Below are 23,886 nucleotides of genomic sequence, written 5' to 3'. Positions count from 1 at the left end.
ACTAGGTCAACCCTATGAAGGTAGAGATACATTAGGACGACTGGGCTTAGTTCGACACAAACATTAGGTCAACAAAAGGGAAGGTTGACATGAGTTTGCCAGAATTTTATTTAGCCAACAGGTGGTATTTCATAACCTACCATCTACTACGGTGTGGTGGGAGAATATAAGTGTGCCATAAGCAGCGAGGCACCGTGCCCGGAGCATGGCGAGCCATGCGAGGGAACACAACACACTTATACGGTGTCCAGGTCAACTGTGTCGACATTTGGTACAAAGAAATATGAAAAAAAAAAAAAAAAGTGTGGCGAGCGGACACGGTCTCATAAGAAAAACGGGAGCCCAGATATTACATAAGTACCCTGAAAAGAATAGAGTTCCCATGTTTTTTTAGAGCCACCAAAAATCTGCTTCTCTAGCCTAAATTCCACCCTATTACATCCATATTGCCAGGACAGATGACATAATACATAGAATGGTATTACGGACCGGATCTGCACGACACAAAATCAGGCCTTAATCATGGGTGCCAAAGAACCCTCTACAGCAGGCATTTCCAGAATATGGGCCCCCAGCTGTTGTGAAACTACAAATCCCAGCATGCCTTGCCATAGTTTTAGCATACCCTAATAGCAAAACTGTGGCAAGGCATGATGGGACTGTAGTTTCACAACAGCTGGAGGGCCATGGTTTGACCATGCCTGCTCTACAGTCACTTGTTACCAAAGAGTTGTGCCCAGTTGTGTGTACAGTGCATTAGACAGACAATGGGTCCAGTCTAACAGGGGTGAGTTTGTATTTTAAGTCGACATGGCATATGGGGTTGGTTGAATACTAAAATACATACAACATTAGAATGGTCAATTATAGAACAACAAATATATGGAATCCTTATCCCCAATAAAACACTGTTACAACTTGCACATGTAAGTTTTGTTTTTATTCATATTTCTTAATGTTTGGGATATCAAAAACCCTCACAAAGTAAAAGGTGATCCACTCAAAACCGCTGTCCCTCCGATCGGTCAGATTTACGGCTCCGAAGCTTGTGTCGGACATAGCGTTATCAAATGTTAAAAAGGAACATAAAAACAAACATGCATACACATGTACATTTTGTGTTTCCCCTCATCAGAGTTATAGGTCAACCGTGGTGGGAAGCACTACAAAGTATTTAAATATACACATTTAAATAAAGTGTAAGGGAGTGCTTCGCTGTAGGGATCCCAAGGAGGAGACTACCCTTGTTGGCTGTGACTAGGATCATCCAGATAACATGGAATTTCTACATCGATACAGCTCCAGTCCTATGATATCCGAAGTGGGTGGGGGGAGAGACAGAGGGAGGCAAAAGATAAGGTTTGCTGGTTATGGTTTTGAAAACAAATATATAGGTAAGGCCAATATTCCTGGATATCCCTTGGTGCCTCTTGCAGACAGAAGAGAACAAGCTTAAGCCTCCAATTCCAGACCTAAACCAAGTTTGTGGCCACCAGAATTAATATTCTTTCCATCTACCAGTGCAGATAGAGTCAGTTTCACTCCTGAGGAGAACAAAGTGTAATTTGTAAATGCAATCGAATATAATAGGACAAGTTGCACACTACTAGATCTCTACAAAACAGATTCTAAATTAGTCTATTATCTTGACAAGAATGGAGAGGAAGAGGACTACAATAAAATGCACACAACATATAATCTACAAATCATTTTAGTAACTATATTGCAGAGCTTTCAGCAGTCGATCCGGAAGCCCAAAACACAAATACTCAATTTAAAAAAGACAAAACGCTGCTGCGTTTCTTCATTTTAATCATATTAACTTTAATATCCAAATAAATACTATAATAAGTCATTTAGAAACAGTAGATTGCTTAGGAATAAATACTAAAGCACTCACCATGCCTGAGGTTCTGGGTGTAACCTACTCCAACAAGACTGGTGTTGTTCACCTTTGCCTGGTTGAGAGAACACATTACTACATTAGGAAACCAGTCTTAATAATAATAATAATAATAATAAAACAAAAAACAATAAAGGATCTATAGCCCAGTAATTCAATTTAAACCTACATAACCATTTTAAAAAAAGGAATCAACATTAGAGATTTTCTAATCAAGTCCCTAAAATGCATTAGATGTGTGGCTATGCTGCAGCGTGGTGTAGGGGAGAAGTGTGTTGTGTTTGATCACTGGCTGAGCCTAAATTTACAGGATTACTGAATATGGCTGTGTCATATCGGCCTTGAATGACCATTTCTTCACTGATTGATCCTTACATGCAAGTTCCTTTAGTGGACTTTTGCCACTGAGGGGCAGATTTATTAAGCTCAGTGAAGTGATAATGTGTCTGGCTTTTATCACCGGCCAATCAGCTCCTACCTCTTATTTTTCAAACCAAGCCTGTAACTTCACAGTTAAGAGCTGATTGGCCGGTGATAAAATCCAGACACATTGGGCCAGATGTATCAAGCTTCGAAAAGTGATAAAGTGGAGTGTGATAAACAACCAGCCAATCAGCTCCTACCTGTCATTTTTCAAACCCAGCCTGTAGCATGGCAGGTAGGAGCTGATTGGCTGGTTATCACTCTCTATTTTATCACTTTTGAAGCTTAGTACATCTTGCCCATTATCACTTCACTGAGCTTAATAAATCTGCCCCTGAGTACAGTTAACACAACTAGGAGCAACAATGTGTGATTCACAGTCAAGCGCATCAGTCGCATCTCCACTTACAGCTGAACAGGAATAACAGGTGCATTCAAGGATTGAGCTAGAGCGCATTCACAATAATCAGGACTTCAGTTGATGAACAGGATGCTGCAGCTACATGTGCACATTTATTACCAAACACGCTACATGGTTGCATAGTTCATAGTGCGCAGATTTATATTTAATTCTGAATCAGAACCATTGGAAAGCACTTTTGCACAAAGCCTGTTAGCTAGGGCCCACATTTGTCATCATTGCATTTGGCTTCATTTTTTAGTGTATGGGTAGCACATTTATAGCATGCGTACATGTGGTACAGCATACAGACTAAGATCCACTGGGAAAGGGACAGATCTGATGACCAAATATTCTCTGTATAGTGATGTCATATGTGATGATATAGAACTAGTAATACATTTCTGAAGTGTGAGAATGAGACACAGTCGTTTGACATACACTGCGTCAACCACAGACAAAAGTTCAACATGGATTTTTAACTTTTTTTTTTTTTTTTTTAGCAGGCAGGCGGTAATTCATGCCATACCATACACTAGGGAGTGGAGGTAGAATAGTGTGCAAAGCGTAGAGAGGGGCACCGTGCCCAAAACATGGCGAGCACAGTGAGACATGCGAGGGTAAACAGTGCACCGATAGTGTCCATGTCGACATTCGGGACAAAACCCCGTGAAGACCTTTTGACGCTCGACCTTCCCAGTGTCAACCTAATACATATGTCGACCATTTGACCTAATGACCCATTCCCCTAAGAATACACGTAACACTTGAAATCCCAGACAGACATCAGATCCATCATCCAAGAGACCATATGCAAGATGATACAAGAGCAGTAGTCACAGACAACCATGGTGCATCCATGGTGTAATACTCACAGAGATAGATGCATTTGAGTCCAGCTGGTATTTGGTAGCAATGCCGAAGCGAGTGCTGTTGTTGCCAGCTGTCCAGGCAAGGTTGACTGAAGTCTCCAACTTGTCACTGACTTTCTGGTAGATGGAGCCAGCAAATTCTGATCCATCGTTGCTGAAATCAGAAGATAAAATAAACGAAACGCCATGCTATCTTCATATTGTGTAATCTCTTCAGGGACGATAGCTGGAGGCACCAACAGTGATGCCAGAGAAAGCAATCTGAAGTACATCGGCTGGATCGGATCTCTCCTGGCACATGCAATCAAGCAGCAACTAAGGTGATCTGTAGATGTTCTAGTTAGGTGAACACCGGAACCCTACCAAGTAAATAGTGGGCTCACAAGTAGAGTATCTCAAACAACAAAAGTAATTTACTAGGAAAGGAGGTGATACAGCACAGGGTCTATTTATAATGTAAAGACCCTTAAAGGAGACAGAGGTGGTGTCAATACATAAACAAAGTTATTCCAAAACTTAATTGGATGTAGTACCCCTGGGATCTGTCCAACCTTGGTCAAAGCTGCAGCAAGAACTAAAAGGCGACACAAGCAAATAGACCTATCGCGTTGTTACAGCTTAGGAATCCCCCAAGCAATAGCAAATCGCCTTCTGATAAACAAAAAAGCAAACAGCAGTTCAGCAGCAGAGCCTTGGTATGTGCAATTGTCAATGTATGAAGTGTACTCACACATTGGTGTGGAGCTGGAAGTCTCCTGTCTTGTAACCCACTGCAAAGTTGTTCTTGGTAAGCTTAGATTTGGCACTATCAAAGGTCATCTGATAACCTGCCAGCCAGCCTTCATAGCCCACTACAGCCGAGCCGTGGATAGCAGGACCAGCAAAATCGAAGTCCACATCACAGCCGAGGTTCACAAACTCACGCTTGTAGGCAGCCTTGACCTTACCGCTCTTCTTGCTGAAGAAAAAAAATATACAGAAAAGGTTATATATTACATACGTGACCATATCAGCCAGATAAAGTGCATGCATCACTTTCTAATATTAAGTCTTCACAGTGTATGTAAGAAGGGTAAATGCACAGACAGTCCATTTTTCAGAGAAAGAAAAAATTCTTGCCTAGATCACCGCTAAATGCTAGAGGCAGTTACTGTTAAAGACCAACGAACCAAAAACCATCTACAATTCTGTTTAATTTCATATCTGTAGGCAATTCAGAAATACAAACAACTGTTATATTAGACTTTGGAGTCTGTTATGACAGCCACAGGAAACAACCCTATCTATGCACCGCTAACTAAGGGCCCGATCCTAAGTCACAGGCAAGACCGATTGCTGCCGCATCTAGCGAGTTTCCGCAAACGGCACGCATGCTGAGAGCTTATGCACCTTTACAAACTTACAATCTATACAGTCACATGCATTTGTCTTTCGTCTCTGGCCACCAAGTTGGCATTTCTGGGTGGCAAGGTAAACTCTTACGTAAAACATAAGAGAAAACCGATCCATGGGTGCATTCTGGGCATGTGGCCAAAGTTACTTCCTATTCTGAGAAATGAAAAGTTGCCTAATTCAGATGGGTCACCAAGCAATGGGTAGGTGTAAGGGCAATAATAATGGCGCAGATAGAAAAGTGGGGTGGCACATTCGAACAGCTGTGTACCACTTAGATTGTGCGTGTATACTCACATAAGCGTGCAAGTCACATTGGCAAAGTTGTGCTAGAATTGGATGCTTCTCAGAAACAGGCCTGAAGTACTCATCACAATTATATTCCGTTTATAACCACCACAACTGCTCTATGTGCAACTGTAAATATATAGGGAAGGCCAATATTCCTGGAACACATTCTGTTGTACTATTACCTAAAGCAGGGGTTCCCAATATTTTTCGAATTATGGCACCCTAGAGTATCAAAAATTTTCCACGGCAACCCTAGGCCCCCCTTACAAATATATAATTAAGTAGATTGTGTTTATGAGTGCTTCTTGGTTTCAGTTAGGTGTTAAAGGGTATTATTTGCTTCTGATTGTACACATTTTATGATTGGCAGCCACCAGCACTGGTTTTGTCCAAATATAATTGATCATAAATAGTTTAAATTGGTTCTGGACCACCAACCCGTGGCTCCCCTACAGTTGTCCCGAGGCACCCCAGGGAGCCACGGCACACAGTTTGGGAACCACTGACCTAAAGGATTGAGCATTCCTTTGGAAAGACTGCTGCAGGGGCTGCTGTTTGGAATTTGTTCCCCCCCCCCCCCCCCTTTTTAGTACAAGTATATATTTATTTTTCCAATATTCCTGTAATTCTGTACACACAGGATTGGTATATGTTAAAATATAGCAAGACAAGCTGTTTTTAGCATAACACGACTGTTACCTTTTTTGTCTCAATATTCTGCTGATTTTAACCAAAGCGACATAACATTTGACATTGGCTGCATAACCATAAATATTACTGATAGCATTACAGTTTAGGTAAAGGTATTTTAGATCCACAAAAACCCACAGACCAATATTTTCCTGTACATTGCATTTCATGAAAATGCAACTTTGTGCAGGTATTGAAACAAATAAAAAAATTAACCATTAGTCAGCTTCCTTGAAGTTTGGAAGGCGTTGTGTGTTTTTTTTTTTTTAATACTCTACCACATTGTCTAATGTAAGGGAAATAAAAAGCCTAAAAGCTACTCACCCTGTGTTTGGTGAGAAGGTTGTGTCGAATGTCAGCTTTAAGCCTTTAGTGATCTGAAAAACAAGATATTCAACAATTAAACACCTTATGACAGACTTGTAGAGGCTAAACCCTTGTTTGCGCGACAATTAAAACAAAAGAGATATTTAGGTGCAAAAGCCAAGTCTTCACAGAGAATGGTGTATAAAAATACTACCTTAAGAGAAATATTATGTAGTTATGTTTGTATGAAAGAACCACAAAGAATACACAAGTTTATCTAATATGACAAACACTTTCTAAATGTATGAACGCTTAAAGCAGAGTACACACTAGAAGATCATTTCAAATGATATGCACAATTCAGATTATTGTTAACCATAGCATATCATCTAGTGCACAGGTTCTCAAAGTCGGTTCTCAGGAGCCCACACAGTGCATGTTTTGCAAGTCTCCTCACAGAATCAAGTTAAATAATTGGTACTTGTTTAGTTTCACGGCGGCACTTCACCAGCAGATCGTATGCAAATGGCATGCGATATTTGCCTACGATTTGATCTGCAATGTGATTTAACACACTCCCCACGTCAGCCCGAAATGTGGCGAGCGCAGAGAGCCACCGAGCCTAAAGCGTGGCGAGTGCGAGCTCCACGAGGGTCCGCTTAAAACGAGCCCGAAGCTTGGTGGCTCGCCACACTTTATAAAATCAACTCCGCGCCGACATGGATAGTGGGGGTATGAACAGGCCCGGAGGACACTAACCGCATCCGCTCACCACGCTTCGGGCTGACGTGGATAATGGGGGTGTGCTAAATCGCATTGCGGATTTAATCATATGCAAATCGCGTGCAATTTGCATACGATTTGCTGGGAAGTGCCGCCATGAAACTAAACAAGTACCAAATAATTGGCTCTACCTGTGGATCTTTTAAATTGTGTCAGTCAGCAGTGAGTGCACCTATCGGGTGACTTGGAAAATGTGAACAGTGTGGGGTTGAGTTTTGAGTTTGACAACCTCTGATCTAGTGCAGTGGTTCTCAACCTTGGTCCTCAAGTACCCCAACAGTTCACATTTTTCAGGTCTCCACACAGAATCACAGGTGAAAAACTTAAAATGTGTCAGTGAAGGAGTGCATTCTTCAGGTGACCTGAAATACATGCACTGTTGGGGGTACTTGAGGACAGAGGTTGAGAACCGCTGATCTAGGGTGTACCCACTAGATCGTTAATGCGCACTCACGCAGGTAGTGCGTAGTGAGAACTAAAACATTTTCATAAGATACTGTCACAGGTAAAGCAAGCAATATAGTTATCTTTATGGTTACTTAAATCGTTCAGTGCGCATGGCACTATTGTTGACTCTGGAGCTCCGGGGAGTTCAAGCGAAATAGTTAATGGGAACGTTGAATGAGCATTTTGCATTGTGTGCGTGCGCCCAGCTTTTGTATCAGCAAGAGCTAGAACATGGAGATATTTAAGCATCAGCTAATTGTCCTAATTACCATAAGAACCAGAAGGAACGCAAACAAATAGCACAACATCTCTACCATTCTAAAGTAATCTGTGAGTAAATACAAATTACTAATCTCACTGCCATAGATAACACATTCTTCAGACATAACACTTGCGTTTAACCCCTTCCCGACATTTGACGTACATTTACGTCATGGTCGGGAAGTACTTCCCGACACATGGCGTAAATGTACGTCATGGCATTTAACTGTCACCGCGTCTATAGACGCGGTGACAGTTTCAACATGTCTGCTGTCCCTGACAGCAGACATGTCCGTGCATGCCCAGGGGGGGCTGCGATGCCGCCCCCCCGTCGGCGATCGCTGTGATTGGCTGTTCAGTGTGAACAGCCAATTACAGCGTTTTCCTGTGTCACCGGCGAATAACGTTCGCCGGTGACACGGGATCAGAGGTGATTGGTGCTGTAAAGTACAGCACCAATCACCGCGGGGTGTAAGGGTGACACTGGTGTCACCCCACCGCACCCCGCCCCCAAAGGCCGTGATTGGTTCGTCGGACCGACGGACCAATCACAGCCAAGGAGGGGGATTTAAACTAACGGTGACTGCACTGCAGACGCCATTCCGGTCTGGAATAGCGTGCAGTGCGGTCACCGTACCTCCCTGCCGCCATACTGACCAGAACCTTGCTCCATAGCTTGCTCCATACTTACCTGATCGCTGCTTCATCACTGCTTCCTGGATCCTGTTACTACTTGTGCCTTCCTGTGAAATTGTGCTGCTGCAGTGTACTAGCTAGATAGATAGAGAGATAGAGAGATAGATAGAGAGATAGAGAGAGATAGAGAGAGATAGAGAGAGATAGAGAGAGATAGTGTCAGAGAGTGCTGATCACTGCTTCAACACTGCTTCCTGGATCCTGTTGCTACTTGTGCCTTCCTGTGAAATTGTGCTGCTGTAGTGTACTAGCTAGATAGAGAGATAGAGAGAGATAGAGAGAGATAGAGAGAGATAGAGAGAGATAGAGAGAGATAGAGAGAGATAGAGAGAGATAGAGAGAGATAGAGAGAGATAGAGAGAGATAGTGTCAGAGAGTGCTATATTTTGTGCTGCTGCAGTGTGATATAGTTATAGATAGAGAGAGAGAGATAGAGAGAGAGAGAGATAGATAGAGAGGCCTAGTGACAGAGTGCTATATTTTGTGCTGCTGCAGTGTGATAGTTATAGAGAGATAGAGAGAGATAGAGAGATAGAGAGAGAGAGATAGAGAGAGATAGAGAGAGATAGAGAGAGATAGTGACAGATTGTGCTATATATTTTTGATATAACTGACTGCTGCCCCCTCCTTTTGTGCTGATCAGTATAAATTAACTGATCAGCAACTTTTTGGGGGCGCAGGTTTTTTTTTATATATAGATATACCTGTCAGTGCTGCTGCTGCAGTGTCATAGAGTGATAGATAGTGAGAGATAGAGAGATAGAGAGAGATAGTGACAGAGAGTGATAGAGAGTGCTAAATTTTGTGTCTGCTGCCCCCGCCTTTTGTGCTGATCACTATATCTGAGGTGATCAGCAACTTTTTTGGGGGTACAGAGGGTTTTTTTTTTTTATATATACCTGTCAGTTGCACCAAAGGTTGTGCACCTGCTGCACCTCACTGGTAATCAGTGTCGCATCACTGATCACCTTTTTTTTTTTTGTGTGTGTGCTGTGGGGTCTTTTTTTAATTTTTTTTTTTTACACACACTGTGATTTTGTGGGTGTCCTGTGGCCGCTGTGCGCTGATCAGTGACGTACATCACTGATCATCTTTTTCGGTACAGGGTTGATCTATATATTTTTTTTTTTGATCAAATTCCTGTTGCCTTTGAGCGCTGTTCAGTGACTGACGTTACTGACCAACATCTGTGCTCAATTTTTGGCGCAGGACCTTTTTTTTTTTTTTAACCCCTTAAATTTTTTATTTTTAACCCCTTCATTTTTTTTTTTTTTATTGGTATAAAGTATTTTTTTTTTCTGCACCACATACACACTACACACTACATACCCCCCGGATTGAAATAAAGTTTGTACCCCCCCCTACACTATACACGTGTTGAAACATTTCACTACCAGTAACACAAAAATAAAAATGGCATCCCAAATGTCCTCCCAAATGTCCTCCCAGTCATCCAGGAGAATGTATTCGGCGGAGGAGGCATATGCCCTGCTTGCTTCTGACTGACACAGCCAGTGATGCAAGCGGGGAATTTGAAGGTTTCGCCTTAAGCTCCTCTTCCTCCTCTGGTGATGAGGGACCCCCTCAAAGACGCCCCCGTAGAGCAGCTGAGACCCCCCCCCCCCAATAATTGATCTCGTATGGACCCCACCACCAGACAATTTTGAGCCCCAGGTTCCTGAGTTTTTGGCCATGCCAGGAATCCAATTTGATTCCACAGGTCTCAGAGAAATTGACTTTTTCAAATTATTTTTCTCTGATGATTTTATAAATTTAATGGTGGACCAAACTAATTTATATGCCCAGCAGTTTATTGCTCAAAACCCCACGTCATCATTTGCTAGGTGGACCCCTGTAGATGCAGTAGAGATGATGACGTTTTGGGGTCTGGTGTTTCATATGGGCATAGTAAAAAAGCCAGAAATTAGGCAATATTGGAGTACAGATGTTCTGTACAGTACTCCATTTTACCGTATGGCCATGCCCCGGACTCGATTTGAGACAATTCTTAAATTTATACATTACACCGATAATGCACAGTGCCCACCCAGAGATGATCCCACCTTTGACCGGCTATTCAAAGTCAGGCCGGTCATTGATCATTTCAGTGCCAAATTTGAAGAGGTGTACATCCCTGAAAAATTTATTTGTATCGACGAGTCCCTTATACATTTTAAAGGAAGGGTTAAATTCCGCCAGTACCTTCCCAGTAAGAGGGCAAGGTATGGCATAAAAATGTACAAACTGTGTGAAAGCACCTCAGGGTACACCCACAGGTTTAGGGTTTATGAAGGGAAGGATTCAAGAATTGAACCGCCAGAATGCCCCCCCTCCCTCGTAGGTGTTAGTGGGAAAATTGTCTGGGATTTAGTGCACCCCTTCCTGGATAAAGGTTATCACCTCTATGTGGATAACTTTTACACCAGCATCCCCCTGTTTAAGGCCCTTGGTTCAAGAGGTACAGCAGCTTGCGGTACTGTGCGCAAGAACCAAAGAGGCCTCCCAAAAACGCACATTGCCCAAGTAATGAGAAGGGGTGAAAGCAGGGGAATATGCACCGAAAATATGTTGTTGGTCAAATATAAGGACAAGAGGGATGTCCTTATACTGACAACAATTCACGGAGACAGTACCACCTCCGTCCCTGTACGAGGTACCAGTACCCACACCTCAAAACCTAATTGTATCCTGGATTACAATAGGTACATGGGCGGAGTGGATCTTTCAGATCAGGTACTGAAGCCGTACAGTGCCCTGCGGAAAACAAAAATTTGGTACAAGAAGGTGGCCGTGTATATCATCCAGATGGCACTGTATAACGCTTACGTGCTATTCCGTTCTACCGGCCAGAGGGGGACATTTATGCACTTTCAAGAGGAAGTCATAAAGGGCCTAATATTTGGGAACCAGCAGGCAGAGGGCCCCAGTACTTCTAGTACTGGCCCCCGTATTGTACCAGGGCAGCATTTTCCTGATGAAATCCCCTCCACTGGAAAAAAGGGCAGGACACAAAAAAGGTGCAAAGTTTGCTATAAAAAGGGAATAAGAAAGCAAACTATTTTCCAGTGTGACACTTGCCCCGACAAACCCGGCCTATGTATAAAGGAGTGTTTTAAAATATACCACACATCTATGGAATATTAGGTTCATAATTTCACCGTGCTTCGGGGGTCTTGCTAATGCCACATAGCACCCACCATTCATTCCACCAGAATCTGAGCCGCAAAATCCAAAAATCACTCCTTCCCTTCTGAGTCCTGCCATGCACCCAACTGGTATTTTTTGGTCACATGTGAGGCATTGCCGTACTCGGGAGAAATTGGGGCACATATTTTGGGGTGCTTTGTCTCCTTCATTCCTTGTGAAAATGAAAAATTTTGAGCCAGAACTGCATTTTTGTGTAAAAAAATGTAATTTTTCATGTTCACTGCCCACTTGTATCAAAATTGGTGAAACCCCTGGGGGTTTGAAATGTACACTATACCCCTAGATGAATTCCCTGAGGGGTGTAGTTTGCAAAATGGGGTCACTTGTGGGGGGGTTCCACTGTATTGGTGCTTTGGGGGTCTTGCTAATGCGACATAGCACCCACCATCATTCCACCAGAATTTGTGCTGCAAAATCCAAATATCACTCCTTCCCTTCTGAGTCCTGCCACTTTTTGGTCACACATGAGGCATTGCCGTACTCGGGAGAAATTGGGGCACAGATTTTGGGGTGCTTTGTCTCCTTCATTCCTTCTGAAAATGAAAAATTTTGAGCCAGAACTGCATTTTTGTGTAAAAAAATGTAATTTTTCATTTTCACTGCCCACTTGTATCAAAATTGGTGAAACCCCTGGGGGTTTGAAATGTACACTATACCCCTAGATGAATTCCCTGAGGGGTGTAGTTTTCAAAATGGGGTGACTTGTGGGGGGGTTCCACTGTATTGGTGCTTGGGGGGTCTTGCTAATGCGACATAGCACCCACCAAAATTCCACCAGAATCTGAGCCGCAAAATCCAAAAATCACTCCTTCCGTTCTGAGTCCTGCCATGCACCCAACTGGTATTTTTTGGTCACATGTGAGGCATTGCCGTACTCGGGAGAAATTGGGGCACATATTTTGGGGTGCTTTTTCTCCTTCATACCTTCTGAAAATGAAAAATTTTGAGCCAGAACTGCATTTTTGTGTAAAAAAATGTAATTTTTCATTTTCACTGCCCACTTGTATCAAAATTGGTGAAACCCCTGGGGGTTTGAAATGTACACTATACCCCTAGATGAATTCCCTGAGGGGTGTAGTTTTCAAAATGGGGTGACTTGTGGGGGGGTTCCACTGTATTGGTGCTTGGGGGGTCTTGCTAATGCGACATAGCACCCACCAAAATTCCACCAGAATCTGAGCCGCAAAATCCAAAAATCACTCCTTCCGTTCTGAGTCCTGCCATGCACCCAACTGGTATTTTTTGGTCACATGTGAGGCATTGCCGTACTCGGGAGAAATTGGGGCACATATTTTGGGGTGCTTTTTCTCCTTCATACCTTCTGAAAATGAAAAATTTTGAGCCAGAACTGCATTTTTGTGTAAAAAAATGTAATTTTTCATTTTCACTGCCCACTTGTATCAAAATTGGTGAAACCCCTGGGGGTTTGAAATGTACACTATACCCATAGATGAATTCCCTGAGGGGTGTACTTTGCAAAATGGGGTGACTTGTGGGGGGGTTCCACTGTATTGGTGCAACATAGCACCCACCATTCATTCCACCAGAATCTGTGCTGCAAAATCCAAAAATCACTCCTTCCCTTCTGAGTCCTGCCATGCACCCAACTGGTATTTTTTGGTCACATGTGAGGCATTGCCGTACTCGGGAGAAATTGGGGCACAGATTTTGGGGTGCTTTTTCTCCTTCATACCTTCTGAAAATGAAAAATTTTGAGCCAGAACTGCATTTTTGTGTAAAAAAATGTAATTTTTCATTTTCACTGCCCACTTGTATCAAAATTGGTGAAACCCCTGGGGGTTTGAAATGTACACTATACCCATAGATGAATTCCCTGAGGGGTGTACTTTGCAAAATGGGGTGACTTGTGGGGGGGTTCCACTGTATTGGTGCAACATAGCACCCACCATTCATTCCACCAGAATCTGTGCTGCAAAATCCAAAAATCACTCCTTCCCTTCTGAGTCCTGCCATGCACCCAACTGGTATTTTTTGGTCACATGTGAGGCATTGCCGTACTCGGGAGAAATTGGGGCACAGATTTTGGGGTGCTTTTTCTCCTTCATACCTTCTGAAAATGAAAAATTTTGAGCCAGAACTGCATTTTTGTGTAAAAAAATGTAATTTTTCATTTTCACTGCCCACTTGTATCAAAATTGGTGAAACCCCTGGGGGTTTGAAATGTACACTATACCCCTAGATGAATTCCCTGAGGGGTGTAGTTTGCAAAATGGGGTGACTTGTGGGGGGGTTCCACTGTATTGGTGCTTGGGGGGTCTTGCTAATGCGACATAGCACCCACCAAAATTCCACCAGAATCTGAGCTGCAAAATCCAAAAATCACTCCTTCCCTTCTGAGTCCTGCCATGCACCCAACTGGTATTTTTTGGTCACATGTGAGGCATTGCCGTACTCGGGAGAAATTGGGGCACAGATTTTGGGGTGCTTTGTCTCCTTCATACCTTCTGAAAATGACAAATTTGGAGCCAGAACTGCATTTTTGTGTAAAAAAAATAATTTTTCATTTTCACTGCCCAGTTGTACCACAATTGGTGAAACCCCTGGGGGTTTGAAATGTACACTATACCCCTAGATGAATTCCCTGAGGGGTGTAGTTTGCAAAATGGGGTCACTTGTGGGGGGGTTCCTAACTTTTAGCATCTTATGGTGCCTTGAAACCTACATGGTGCCTAAAAAATAATCTCATAAAAAGGAGGCTCCAAAATCAAGTAGGTGCTCCTTCTATTATGAAGCCTGTGGTTTGGTCACCGTGCACACTAGGGCCACATATAGGATATTTATGAAAACAAAAGAATTGGGGGAATCAATTTTTAGTCACATTTCTCTAGTAAAATGTACTGTGTTCCTTATAAAAATGTATTAAAATTGCAAATCTGCAAAAAAAAAGAAATTTTGAAATTTCACCTACACTTTGTTTTAATTCCTGTGAAACACCTAAAGGGTTAACAAACTTCCAAAATGCTGTTTTGAATACTGTGAGGGGTGCAGTTTTTGAAATGGCATCATTTATGGGGGTGTCTCACATACAAGTCCCTCAAAGTTACATCAGAACTGAACTGGTCCCTAAAAAAATCAGTGTTTGAAATTTTCTTGAAAATTTGAGAATTTGCTATTCATATTGTAAGCCTCCTAGTGTCCCAAAAAATTAAAAGGAAGTTGAAATAATGATGTCAACATAAAGTAGACATATGGCCTATGTTAGTTATTCACTATTTTGAGTGGTAAGATTATTTGTCTCACAAGCAGAAAATTTAACATTTTGCAAATCGCTAAATTTTCCATTTTTTCACGATATTTTGGTATTTTTCACAAAAAAACACAGACTGTATCGACCCAAATTTACCACTAATTTGAAGTACAATGTGTCACGAAAAAACAATCTCAAAATCACTGGGATAAGTAAAAGCAAAAAAAAGTTATCCCCACTTAAGTGAGACATGTCAGATTTGAAAAAAAGGGCTCTGTCAGGAACGCAAAAACTGGCTCTGTCAGGAAGGGGTTAATAATAAATTGACACACTCACCTGGTCTTCAATGGCAATTTCTGTCCCCAAAGTGTTATCGGTGTTCCATTTCTCTGTGAAAGTCAGTCCGTACTCAGCCCATTTGTATTTGGTCTCTAAGCTGCCGTTCACTTTCCCAGAGTCTGTGTTTGATGATCCGGATGTTGTAAATTCCTGAAAGAAAAATGATAAATTGGTGAGAAATCAATCATTGTTTTACAGTCCAACAGTGGAAACATACGTTCTACCTTACCCTGCTTAGTCTGAAGGGCTAAAGGTGTGTACAAACAATAAAGATTTGGCGGCTGCTGCTGGGACCCGGCGGACAGGGAGGGAGGAACTATCAAAATCGATAGTGTAAATTGCACTGTGCGCACAGCATTAGAGCAGCCATTTAGAATAAGTTAATCCATAGCTCGTAATACATCTCTAAAATCAGTGAAGTCTCATTTAAGTCTCTAAAGTGCTAGATTCTCCAGATTCTCAGGACCACAAATCTAGAGTATGGAAACCAGCAATAGCAGTTCATGGATCAGTAGTCACTTAAATGGGACAGTGTGCCAAGAGAGTTCTATTAAAAACAAGGATATCTTAACAATGACTAATACCCCTTTCACACCACAGCTATAACACGGTATATTGCCGATTTTTAAGCGTGTGAACCTGGTTATAGGTGCAGTGTGAAAGCTCAATGGTCAAAATACCAGGTCAAAAAACCTGGTATTTAATCCCATTACAACCATGTAGGATCCTTTTTAAAAGGAGATTCATTTTGCATTGTGAAAGCCTTAGTGCCGTTATTTTGATCACATGACTGTGCCACAGCAGATGATAGGCTGTCTCCCTGCCTGATGACACTACTGAATCAGGAAACCAGAGAAAAAGCATTTGAAGTAGTGGAGAAGCATTGCTGGCATATTTCTACACTACCGACATACAGTTATGAGGAGGGGAGGCAGAAATGACCAGGCAAATCACTGGCACTGGAAAGGATTCTCTATTATATAACTAAAGACATTTGTAATTGGTACAGTACATAAACTCACAGGTTTATTTTGAGCTAGAATACAAAATATGCTAGTCATAAAAGTCCATTACAAATGACATTACACTTTTTTCTATGGATGAACCGGGTTCAGTGTGAAAGGCACCAACCTGGTAATAAATTGGGTCCACCATGCCATGTGAAAGGGGTTAAACTTGCTCTGACCCATTTCGGAAAGTTTTTCGTTACATGCGCTACATGGTTATTAGCTAGGCTAGAGGGACAGCCAGTGGAGTAAGCAGGCAATATATTATAGTCTAGGTGGGAGTAGACCAGAAAATAAGATCTTGTAACATTTCAAATTCATTGGACTAGAGACGATATAGGATGCCGCGATAACAGAATAGGACTACAACATACTGTACAGCAAAGGCACTGCAGAATTGGGATGTGGTCAACACAATAGGTCAACCATTACAGGCCACAGGTCCACTGACATGAGTTTTCACTTTTAAGGTGTTTTTTCATACTTCATTTATTTAATGGACAGAATTAAGATAATAACCGTGCTCGAAGCATGGAGAGTGGAGCACACTTATATGGTGTCCATGTCCACAGACAAACACTTGAAAACCTTATGTCCACCTATTGCCTGTGTTAACCTTTTGAACATGTCAACCTAAGCAATGTCAACCTATGGCCTGACGACCATTAGTGGTCAATCTATTGAGTGTCAACCTAATTACCGGCAAACCTATGACCTATACCAGTCGAATTAGTCGGTCATCAAATAGCTTCTCCAAATTACACATACTCCTCATAATAAAACGACGGCTTGTGTATACACACACACCATCATCTATTTGGGTCAAACACAAGCATCGATTTTCTATTTTGAATACATTAACTGTCTATATGGATTATCAGTATCACAGTGACCAAACAGAACAAGTAATGTACGTATATTCAATTAGTGTCGGATCCATTCCGACATTCATTTGTCAGAATGGATCCAACATGCCTTATTCAATCAGCCTCCAAACCAGACTGTCGGATTTGGCCGCTGCTGCTCACCCGGCCAGCGCCAGGACCAGGTTAGAGACTGAGAAAGCGGGGGGTATGCAGATGGTGGCGGAACAGTGCAGGAGAGAAGCTGCTCACCTGGCACCATCCTCCTCAATCTGACTGGTATTAAAGTCGTATTGAGATCGTCAGAAACTGGGCCAAAGCCTGTCGGATTTGGGTGCATTCTAACAAAAAGCGCATGGATCCACAGCTATTCCGCCAATCATCATTGTTTATAATAGACCATATTGAATAGGTTGGAACCCCTTCCGACCTACTCAAGTCAGAAACTGCTGTCTTTCAGACAAGAGACGGCAGTTTAGACTAAAATTGAATATTCCCCATAAGGCAGTGGCAGCCAACCCTAGCCCTCGAGAGCTACCAACAGTATGTTTTCCATGTCTCCTCACAGAATCACAAGTGAGCTAATTAGCTCCATCTGTGGATCTTTCAAAATGTGTCAGTGATTAATGAGTGCAGCAGCTAGGTTGTCTGGAAAATGTGCACTGTTGGTAGCTCTCGAGGGCTATGGTTGGCTACCACTGGCATAAGGGGTATAGTCAATTAAAGATCTCTAGGGTCTCATAAAAAGTGTAGTATCCCCAACTACAGTCACGCTAAACACAGCATATAGCTGTAGCATATTTCCAGGCAGGGTGAATGGTGGTCAGTAGAAAACCAGTCATGCACATAACAGGTGCGGCTCATAGAAATCCATAAACTTGTCTATTCCAAGAACATTCCGGATGATGCATTTTCACCTATTTTTTTCCAGTGAAACTGCATGAGCAAAAACAGGCACGAAATGCCAAAGCCACATGGATTCATGGCAATGTCACTAATCCACACGGTTTGACCATTCTGGATTTTTTCCCCCAGGGAAAAAAAAAAGAAAAAAAAACAGCTAAAATTTCACCAGGATTGAATACCCCCGTGTCTGCTGTCTGAAAGGGGAGGTCATCTCAGGCCTAAATATGGTTACATGAACCAGGTCTACATGGATTCCGATGGTCAGACAACAGAATCCTGACGGTTAAATGCCTGACAGCTGGGATCCTGAGTTACATGGGCTATTCTCCCTTGTGGGGGTCTATGACCCCCATAGATGGAGAACAGAACCTGTGATGAGCATAGCAACCCTCCGGAGTACCGGCGGTTTGTATTCCGATGTCAGTATACTGACAGTCAGAATCCCTACTGTCAGACCGGCACGCTACACCCGACCACATATGGTTACAGGAAATGCAATTTACAAAAACGTGGTCGTGTGACCCTGGAATTAAACCCAAGTAGCGACCCAAGTTTAAAGCCAGAGAACATGAGTGTGACAAAGTAATCCAACATGGGTCCTATTAATATTGTATTGAGAGTACTGTAGGTTCACTCGCAACCCCCCCCCCCCCCCCCCCCCATCAGCATGCAGCATGGACGGTTTCAAGCCAGTGTGACGCAGCTGGAAACCAGTGTCCAGTGACCCAGACTGGACCGGAGACACTCCACTAATAATTTGACAGTGCCACATTAGGAGTAGAATAGTGTGAACAGTGGATTTTAAAACCTGGCACAATCTAAAATTGTGATATTACCCATATTAAACCAGATTGTAATATATTATTGAAGAAACTGGTGCAAACATGACTGCATGTACTTGTAATCACTTTTCTTAAGAGTCACACAAGGTTTAAAGGACACTGTTCACACTTCCTGTTGTATGGTACATTATAGCCAGCATGCTTGGGACACATCATTACTAATCATGTTGAGGGTAAAACAAACGTACCACTCCGCTTGCAGACTTGGTCTTCACATCGAGTTTCACCAGACCAAAACCTGAATAAAAAAAAAGAAATAGGATTTTAATCCTACTAGTGGAACAACACATGTTACTCTGCATAAAAAAAAAAAAAATCTAACTGGCACATAAGTTTAATAAAAATCCAGGACAGGCCTCCTGACAAGGGACAAGTGCATCTCACAACATTTTAGTGCTAATTCAGCATGGATTGCTAGTCAGACTTCGCTAAATGAGCTATTATTGAATGAGTGCATGCATGCCGTAAGAGGGAAGAGCTTGGGAACCTAAAATGCAAAAATGGTGGAAAGTGTTAAGGTGCGTACACACAGGGGGGGTCAGTGTCTCCTTTTCATCAGCGACCAGAGATGGTCGCTGATGAAAAGGAACTTCTGCTGGGGGAGCAGCAGAGGTAATTAGCTGGTCGCAGAGCGATTACATTGGGGCTGCAAATGGGAGCACGCACCGGCGATTTATCGCTGGGGCACACTTCCAACCCTAGCAATATGGTCGCCTGCGACCATATTCCCAGCGATTATAGCCCCTATCGCCCCGTGTGTACACAGCATTACAATGATTAAAAATAAGGTAGGTCACAGATGACTGAACCGTGCCATGTACCTTTATGCTAAATCAATGACTATCCTTTCCACTGCGACAAAAATACACTGAGCAAGATAAGATGCAAAACTGAAGAAACAGTACGTGGTCTGTGATAAAACACACAGGTTCGGTGAGTCACCTGTCACACACATTGGTTTTTTTTCTGCGACTTTATGATCAATCCTTTGTTGCAAAAAACTAATTCTATATATATACCCATTTTTCCAACAGCCATAGTACACTTACCATATCCTTTACTGAAGATGTCTCTGGCAGATTTGCCAAGGTCAGCATATGATGGTGGGACAGCCATTGTATCTACTAATAAAACAGATAATTACAATGTAAGGATACAATCCTAATACCAAAAATGCTAGATCTGCGAATTGCATCATATAGCTAGCCAGGGGAAATTCGGTTAAATGCAATGACTGTAATGTGCTGTTTCAGAACAGCCTTATTGTGTCCAGCAACAAATCTTCACAGCCCACAGACAAACATGCCATGCTGCAGATTGGCACAGCTGAGCATTGCAATGATGCTCAGCAGCACATACCACTAAAATGAATTGCCCATAAATTCCCCAGGGATGGGGAACCTTTGGCACTCCAGCTGCTGCTGAACTAAGTATCCCAGCATGCTCTGCTGCAGTTTTGTTATTTAGCCATGCTAAAACCTTTGCAGGGCATGCGGTGTTGTGTAGTTTAACAGCTGAAGTGTCAAAGGTTCCCCATACCTGGACTCTATACCATACACACCAGAAGACATGTGATAATACTAGCAGCCCTTATGGTGCTCTGCACCCAAGTTTATGTCAAATATGAGTAGTGTTCATTCCAGCACTAGCCATCTTTGAAAACCCATGCAGTTCCTCTTCCCTGCAAACCAGACCTGTGCTAGGAACACCACAGCAGACAGTAACACCCCAGGCAGGGAACAGGAACTGCATGGGTTTTCAAAGAAGGCAGGTGCTAGAATGAACACTATACTGTATGAGTATGTAATAACTGATCTAGGATTTTTTGTTGCTTACCAGATTGCAATGCAATCCCCAATGGATGGTTAGACTCTTCCCTGTTATAATTTCAATTCCCTGTATATACTTTCTGCTGCTGATACAATCGATGTATCCAATAAAAATAGAAGAAATCCACACTAAAAAGTTTAGTGCAGTTTTTATTACATTTTATATGCATGAAAAATGCTAATGTGCCATAAACATTTTTTCTTACACAAAACAGCTGCAATTTCCCTCACTACAGGGCCAAAACTACCTATAAAGAACTTAGAGGCTGGGTTCTATACAAGCTAAAAACTTGTTATGCCAGTTATTCAAAAAAACTGCAGAACTCGGACAGATATATATGAAGCATCTAGGGGCATACAATTTGTTAACTCCTATTTATGACAGTGAAGAATTTATGGATTTATTCTCATGTCACAGGGGGTGGAAGCAAAGATTTTATTATTTTATGGAGAAATTACATACATAACCAAAGCTACAGCACCTAACCCTATGTCTCTTCCACCCTAATAATTACTTCAGTATCCTGCCCCCTGATGCAACAGTCTGCAACTTACCACATAACGGTCCTAATTTGCCCTGGACTGAGGTGGTTTTACAGAACTCGTGGGACCATAAGAAATAAATGATAACTCAATTGTGTTAGTGCATAATGTGTAATATTCAACCGATGTATGAGCACCAGGCTCCCATTCCTTTTTCACGCCTTGGTAAACAGGGGTGAGACCATTCAAACAGCTACTAAACTTGACTTAACTATAGGACACAAGGAAAATGTGCTATAAAGTCTGACCTCTTCAGGTGAAGAGCAGAAATTATGAACGGCCACAGTATACACACCCACTATGAGTAAACTGCTACACTGGATGCAGAATGCCCAAAATACAATTGAACTCCCCCATTTGTAACACTACTTCAGCACTTTCCATTTCCCCAAATGGACTTCTTCATTTAAAACCGTTGCACATATATTTAATAAACAGAAAACTGATTTAACAGCATCTATCACAAAAGAAATAAAGCTTCACCAACAGTAATTGGCTCTATTCTTCATACATCACCTTACACAGAATATAATAGGATAGCTAGGAAGTAGGCACCCTGTGAGAATGCAAGCTTCATGCTCTCCAGACACTTTTGAAGGGGGATTTAATTGACACATGATATCTGCTAAACAGATGTAGAATTAGTGGAAAAGGTACTTTTTACTTAAGAAGTCTTGCAGATGTATATTTATGGTATCTTATAATGCAAGCATATTGATTTTGCTGTACGGATACAAATTGTGAAAACGCAGTTTACAGTTTGAGTTTTCCAATATTTTTTGAAAGAATGTGGAAGAGCTGCATGCCTGCGTGAGCACAGCCTGACTAATGAGTTATGTCAGAATGGGGCTGAGCATCCCACCAGCTCTATTCCCTGATGCAACATCCGGTAACAGTGCAGCAGGGAGCAGCATAGAAATAAAAGCCACAAAGTCACAGGTCATAAGGATCAATTCACTACCCTGGCTATACAGCCTAAACCAACACCATAACAGCCATAAAGTGGATCATTATTTTATTTAGTTTCTTATATATCGCAGCAGACTCAGTTGCGCTTTACAATTGTAGACAGTGATAAAACTAACTGGGTATCAAACTGGGAGGTAAGAGGACCCTGCTGCAGGCTTACAGTCTATAGCTGGGGTAGCCAACCATAATCCTCGAGAGCTACCAACAGTGCATGTTTTGCAGGTCTCATCACAGAATCACAAGCGAGCTAATTAGCTCCATCTGTGTATCTTCTAAAATGTGTCAGTGATTAATGAGTGCAGCAGCTAGGTTGTCTGGAAAATGTGAACTGTTGGTAGCTCTCGAGGGCTAGGGTTGGCTACCACTGGTCTATAGGGACATAGTTTTCAATTGACTATTACCTACAAAGCATGAATACATAATATTTTAAAAAAAAAGTGAATACACAAAAATGAGTGACCGTGGATGAGCAGTTGTGCTAAAATAGAACAGATATGGAAATACACAGAAACATGTGTGGAGTAACTGAAATGATTTCAACTATGACATACATGCAGCTAAGGTCAAACTGAGACAGACACTTAGTCACATGCGGACATGCCTGTCCTATATATAGCTACGGCTGCATGGGCAGAGAGCTGGGGGCAGCCATGTTGGAAGCATGTGCTGCTCTTTCATAGGAAATAAGCCAATTTCCTTGGCACACTCCCAAAACATTCTAATGGGTACCAGCCTCAACCGGAAATGCAATATATCAAGAGCTGAGATGTTCTGAAGATCACTCTGCAAAACGGTTACCCATCATTAACAAGCAGCAGCAATACTGCTATCACTATACAAATTGTGACCAGGCAGAAGCGGCCTAGCAGCGGTTAAACAAACAGAATAGCACCAACACTAAAGGCATAAAAAAAATTAAGTTATATGGGCAGAACATGTTAGGGGCTACTGTGACCCGGCAATAGGATATAAATGCCCGCCAGCACAGAGCAGGGACAGGATAGGGGTGTAACACGGGGTCACAGTGTGTGTGTACAGCTCAATGTAACAGCACAGAGCTAGGGCATCATGCACTGGTGCAACATATACGGTGTGATAGATAGATAGATAGATAGATAGATAAATATTGAGGCCGGCCGGAGCCGCCATCACACCGCTGGTTACGGCCAGGATGACATCTTGCTGGGCGAGTAATAAGATCCATGTGAAGCTGCTGCCCTGCCCTATCGGCAGGCATGTCAACCTCTAATCTCCGCAGACACACAAGAAGCCCCCTGCTCCTTGCTTGGGCCCGGCTGCCGGGCGGTGCTGCTGTTACCTGTGCTGGGTGGCGCGGCCTGTCCTGTCCGGTGCGTGCGGCTGGAGGGCGAAGTGAAGGAGACACTGAGCCTGTCACTGGCTAACTCCGCCCACACAGACCCGCCCCGCATCCGCCTCTTGTTGCCTTTATGGCTGCCTGCACCGCAGCGCTACGGTTCTACCGGGAAGACGCCGCTTTCCTGCCGATGCATCACGTTCTTTCTTCAGATGCCACGCCGAGCAGAGTTTTACCGTGATACGCGAGAGTCAGTTACCTAACTATTAGCTACAAGTGCCATCTGTTGACCGGCATGTTTGCGGACAGCCGGAGCCGGTTGGGGTCCTTCCTGGGGCGGGAATGAAGCCGGGACTGGTGCTGGCGCAGGCGATGACATGCGCTAGGTGACCTT

The 23,886-nt window shown here is 42.7% G+C and overlaps 1 protein-coding gene across 1 annotated transcript; it reads right to left on the bottom strand.

Moving 5' to 3' along the window:
- Nucleotides 1-918: 918 nt before the first annotated feature.
- VDAC2 (voltage dependent anion channel 2) lies at nucleotides 919-23,648 on the bottom strand. The gene is made up of 9 exons (XM_083146224.1): nucleotides 23,496-23,648; nucleotides 19,886-19,960; nucleotides 19,025-19,074; nucleotides 15,216-15,368; nucleotides 6,296-6,348; nucleotides 4,329-4,556; nucleotides 3,602-3,752; nucleotides 1,901-1,958; nucleotides 919-1,544 (listed from the first exon to the last, which is right to left on the bottom strand). The coding sequence occupies exons 1-9, from the start codon at nucleotides 23,605-23,607 to the stop codon at nucleotides 1,453-1,455; spliced, it is 972 nt and encodes a 323-aa protein (XP_083002350.1). The 5' UTR covers nucleotides 23,608-23,648; the 3' UTR covers nucleotides 919-1,452.
- Nucleotides 23,649-23,886: the final 238 nt, after the last annotated feature.

The sequence above is a fragment of the Crinia signifera genome, chromosome 6, assembly GCF_055691185.1.
Source record: "Crinia signifera chromosome 6, ASM5569118v1, whole genome shotgun sequence".
In the NCBI taxonomy this organism is placed as follows: domain Eukaryota; kingdom Metazoa; phylum Chordata; class Amphibia; order Anura; family Myobatrachidae; genus Crinia; species Crinia signifera.
Note: the sequence above shows the minus strand (reverse complement) of the source record. Positions and strands in the feature narration are given on the sequence as shown.